The 3,027-nt window shown below is 44.0% G+C and overlaps 1 protein-coding gene across 2 annotated transcripts; it reads left to right on the top strand.

Moving 5' to 3' along the window:
• The first annotated feature begins 1,102 nt into the window (after positions 1-1,102).
• LOC115764358 lies at positions 1,103-2,242 on the top strand. Of its 2 annotated transcripts, none has more exons than XM_030707317.1 (3): positions 1,103-1,597; positions 1,665-1,812; positions 1,906-2,242. In XM_030707317.1, the coding sequence occupies exons 1-3, from the start codon at positions 1,111-1,113 to the stop codon at positions 2,024-2,026; spliced, it is 756 nt and encodes a 251-aa protein (XP_030563177.1). In that variant the 5' UTR covers positions 1,103-1,110; the 3' UTR covers positions 2,027-2,242. The 2 variants fall into 2 exon arrangements, with proteins under 2 accessions (XP_030563177.1, XP_030563178.1); XM_030707318.1 differs by having other exon boundaries at positions 1,878-1,983.
• The last annotated feature ends 785 nt before the right edge of the window (positions 2,243-3,027 follow it).

A 3,027-nucleotide genomic window follows, 5' to 3' on the forward strand; every position in this document is an offset into this window, starting at 1 on the left:
TGCTCGTATAATTTCTGAGCTTAACATAATATTCTTGCTTATGGATTTAATTGAGAATATATATTTTAAATTTAAGCTCCTATCTCTATAGTTTCTGGTATCGATGTGTTCAAACAGAACCATAGGCAGACGGACAGATGAAAAGACGAACACGATTGGATTCACGAAGTCGGACAACTTTCTTCTACCTGTAACAAACTAGTATAAAATATAATTAAAGACGAGCATAATTCTTAATAACTTTTGTTTAAAGTTTTATTTCGAGAGTATTAAGTTGATTTATTTTGTGAATGCGAACTGAGAACGAAATGCTAATAGTAAAATAAAATAAACGTGACTGACAATAAATATGACACACATAAAAATATTTATTTTAAATATTTAAAATATTATAGTACTGTACTATAGCTTCATAAAAAAAATACCTTCAATGCTAATTAGTTGATCAAAAAACTCAAGCACCTTATTGTCCATTGCAGACATATTTATGAAGAGTTTGGCAGTATAAGTGATAATTTTATGTTAAATCCGAACACGTGAGACATTCTCAATTTTCACACTTGAGTTAATACAATCTTTTTCATTAGAATTGAGAACCCCAACTCTGAGTCGTTACGCAGCCTTATGTAAATACTGTATTCTTACTCGGTTTTTATTTTTAGGCTCGCTTCCAACCCTAGTCAAGTGGCACGGGCTGTGGCAGTTGCCGAGTCGAGTCGAGTCGAGAGCAAAGCCAGACCTATGTCGAGGGTCAAGCAAATACGAATTCAAAATGCTCAGCGCTGAACAACATATTGCAAAAGTTATGAGCCGGAAATTAAACGGATGCTGACAATATTCACTGGTCCGGCTGATGGGGCGCATACATATCGTGGACGTGAACGAGAACCAAAACGTGGACGGGAACGTGAACGTGATGCGTACGTGACGATGGTAGCCAAAGCCCGTTCAGGCCCAATTAGCTGGCAGCGCAGCAACTGAAACAATAATAACTGAATCTCAGTTTATCGGCAACTGTTTTGCTGTCGCTCGTCAATTGCTATTGTTGGATAAAAGCAGTGCGATGCATTTATGCTTAGCTAAACGGCCGGCAGTAGCCGTATGCCGAGCATGGCCGAGGAAAAGCACCGCATGCTCTACCAGGGCCAAGACCCCAGCCAGCCGGTGTTGCGTCCCCTTCCAATAATAGCCCACGTCAGCAACAGCAGCAGCGATAGAGATGCAAGCGTCGATGCTGCAACTGAGCCGCAACAGCCTCCGACCTACGATGACGCCATGGGCACTACGACTAGTCTGCGCGTCTCAAAAACTAAAAACCACGCTCCCAGCCATACGAGCTCCACGTTGCGGGCGACATGCGATGGGGAAGGGCGTCGTAGGACCTTCTTTGCCGAGCCGCTGCATCTGCGCACCCAACTGGATGAGCCGCATCCGCTAGAGGCACAGCCTGCACAGCCGCTGTCAGCTGAGCGCCCCGCCGTTGAGCCACAAGCGGCGCCCGCGGACAATGCAAATGTGCAGGCCATGCCACAGCAGCAGCAGCAACAGCAGCAGCAATCGGTGCTGGTGGAACGCGTCCGCATGCCGCAGGTGCGCAGTAAGTAGCATGGCCCGAGTTCCATTTATGAGGGGGGGATTTCATCTGATCTGCTGGCGTTTGGCAGGCTTCTTTGCACTGGCGCCACAGCCGAAACTGGGTGCCAAGGCCTGTGCGATGGTCTGCCCCGCCTGTGGCCAACAGGGACGCACTAGGCTAAGGCGCATGCCAAACACACGCACCCATTGCTGGGCGCTCTGGCTCTGTTCCATTGGGTGAGTGAGATGAGACCCTCGGAAGTGGTTGTGTGCGTGTGTGTGTATGTTCGTATTTGTCATAGCTTAACAATTTGCTGAATGGTATACCAGGTGGTGCTGCTGCGCCTGTCTGTATCCGTATCTGATGAATAGCTGCCGCACCACGAGCCACTACTGCACCATATGCAAGACGTTTCTGGGCGCCCACTATCCCAAGGATTGCTGCCACTGAGCCGCTGCCATTGCTCGCGTTCTAGCTTTACAAACTTACCTTTTGTAAATTTCGATTCTTGAGAGTTTGTTTCGAGCAACACAAAACGAAAATAAGTTTACAATATCCTAACGTTTGTAAAAGATTTTTCTTACCTTGAGCAAAATAATATTTGATATTCTTTTAGTTCGTAAATAAATAAAAAAACAGGCATCAACAACATTTCTTAAAACATGTCACGTAATTTCCAACAACTGTTTTGCTAGTTATTTTTTAAATATTATATTACTATTAAAAAATTGCGAGCAATTTATATTTTGAAAACCGTAAAACACTTTTTAATATTATGAAAATATGTGATTTCTCCTTAAAAATAATGTGTTTTAAAACGTTACGCATCTATGCGATTCTCAAGAATTCAAGTAGGGCTCACAGGCTGAGTGCTTTATTTACATGTAAAAATGTGTATGTTTTTAAATGTATGTGCTTATATGCGTATGTATGTATGTGTGTGTATGCATATGTATAAACATACATATGTAAAACTACGCACAGATAGAGTTTACTTTCGACTGCACATTAAAAATAACGCATTATTCATGAATATTAATATTTTTTCATGAATTCAAAGAAGGCTCACAGCATTTCATGTATTACTAATAATTGCAGATGCAGAATCGCATGCTCGAGCTCCTCATCGCGCTTCTCTCAAAATGAGCACCATCAGGGTTCTGTACTGGAACGCGGACGGCGTTCCAGCCAAAATCCACGAGTTGCAACTCTACATACAGCTTCAAAAGGTAAACATCGCATTCTTAAGCAAAGCGCACATGCGAGATCTGGAGACTCCTCGCGTTCCTGATTACTCCTCCTACCCAGCAAACCCCGCCCAACGACGTTGGTGTGACGCCGCAATACTCATCTGCAGTGGTATCTCGCACTTGCCCACCGCCCCTCAACGCGAAGCCGACCTGCAATTGGCCTCTGCAATAGTTTCAACGGCTGCTGGAGACGTCGAGCTT

This window comes from Drosophila novamexicana, unplaced genomic scaffold (genome assembly GCF_003285875.2).
Source record: "Drosophila novamexicana strain 15010-1031.04,08,12 unplaced genomic scaffold, DnovRS2.1 tig00000820-arrow-pilon, whole genome shotgun sequence".
Classification (NCBI taxonomy): domain Eukaryota; kingdom Metazoa; phylum Arthropoda; class Insecta; order Diptera; family Drosophilidae; genus Drosophila; species Drosophila novamexicana.

Coding starts and splice junctions, on each gene's coding strand:
- LOC115764358 (XM_030707317.1), top strand. CDS start 1,111: ATGGCCGAGGAAAAGCACCGCATGCTCTACCAGGGCCAAGACCCCAGC. Junction 1,598..1,664: donor CCGCATGCCGCAGGTGCGCA/GTAAGTAGCATG, acceptor GGCGTTTGGCAG/GCTTCTTTGCACTGGCGCCA. Junction 1,813..1,905: donor CTCTGGCTCTGTTCCATTGG/GTGAGTGAGATG, acceptor ATGGTATACCAG/GTGGTGCTGCTGCGCCTGTC.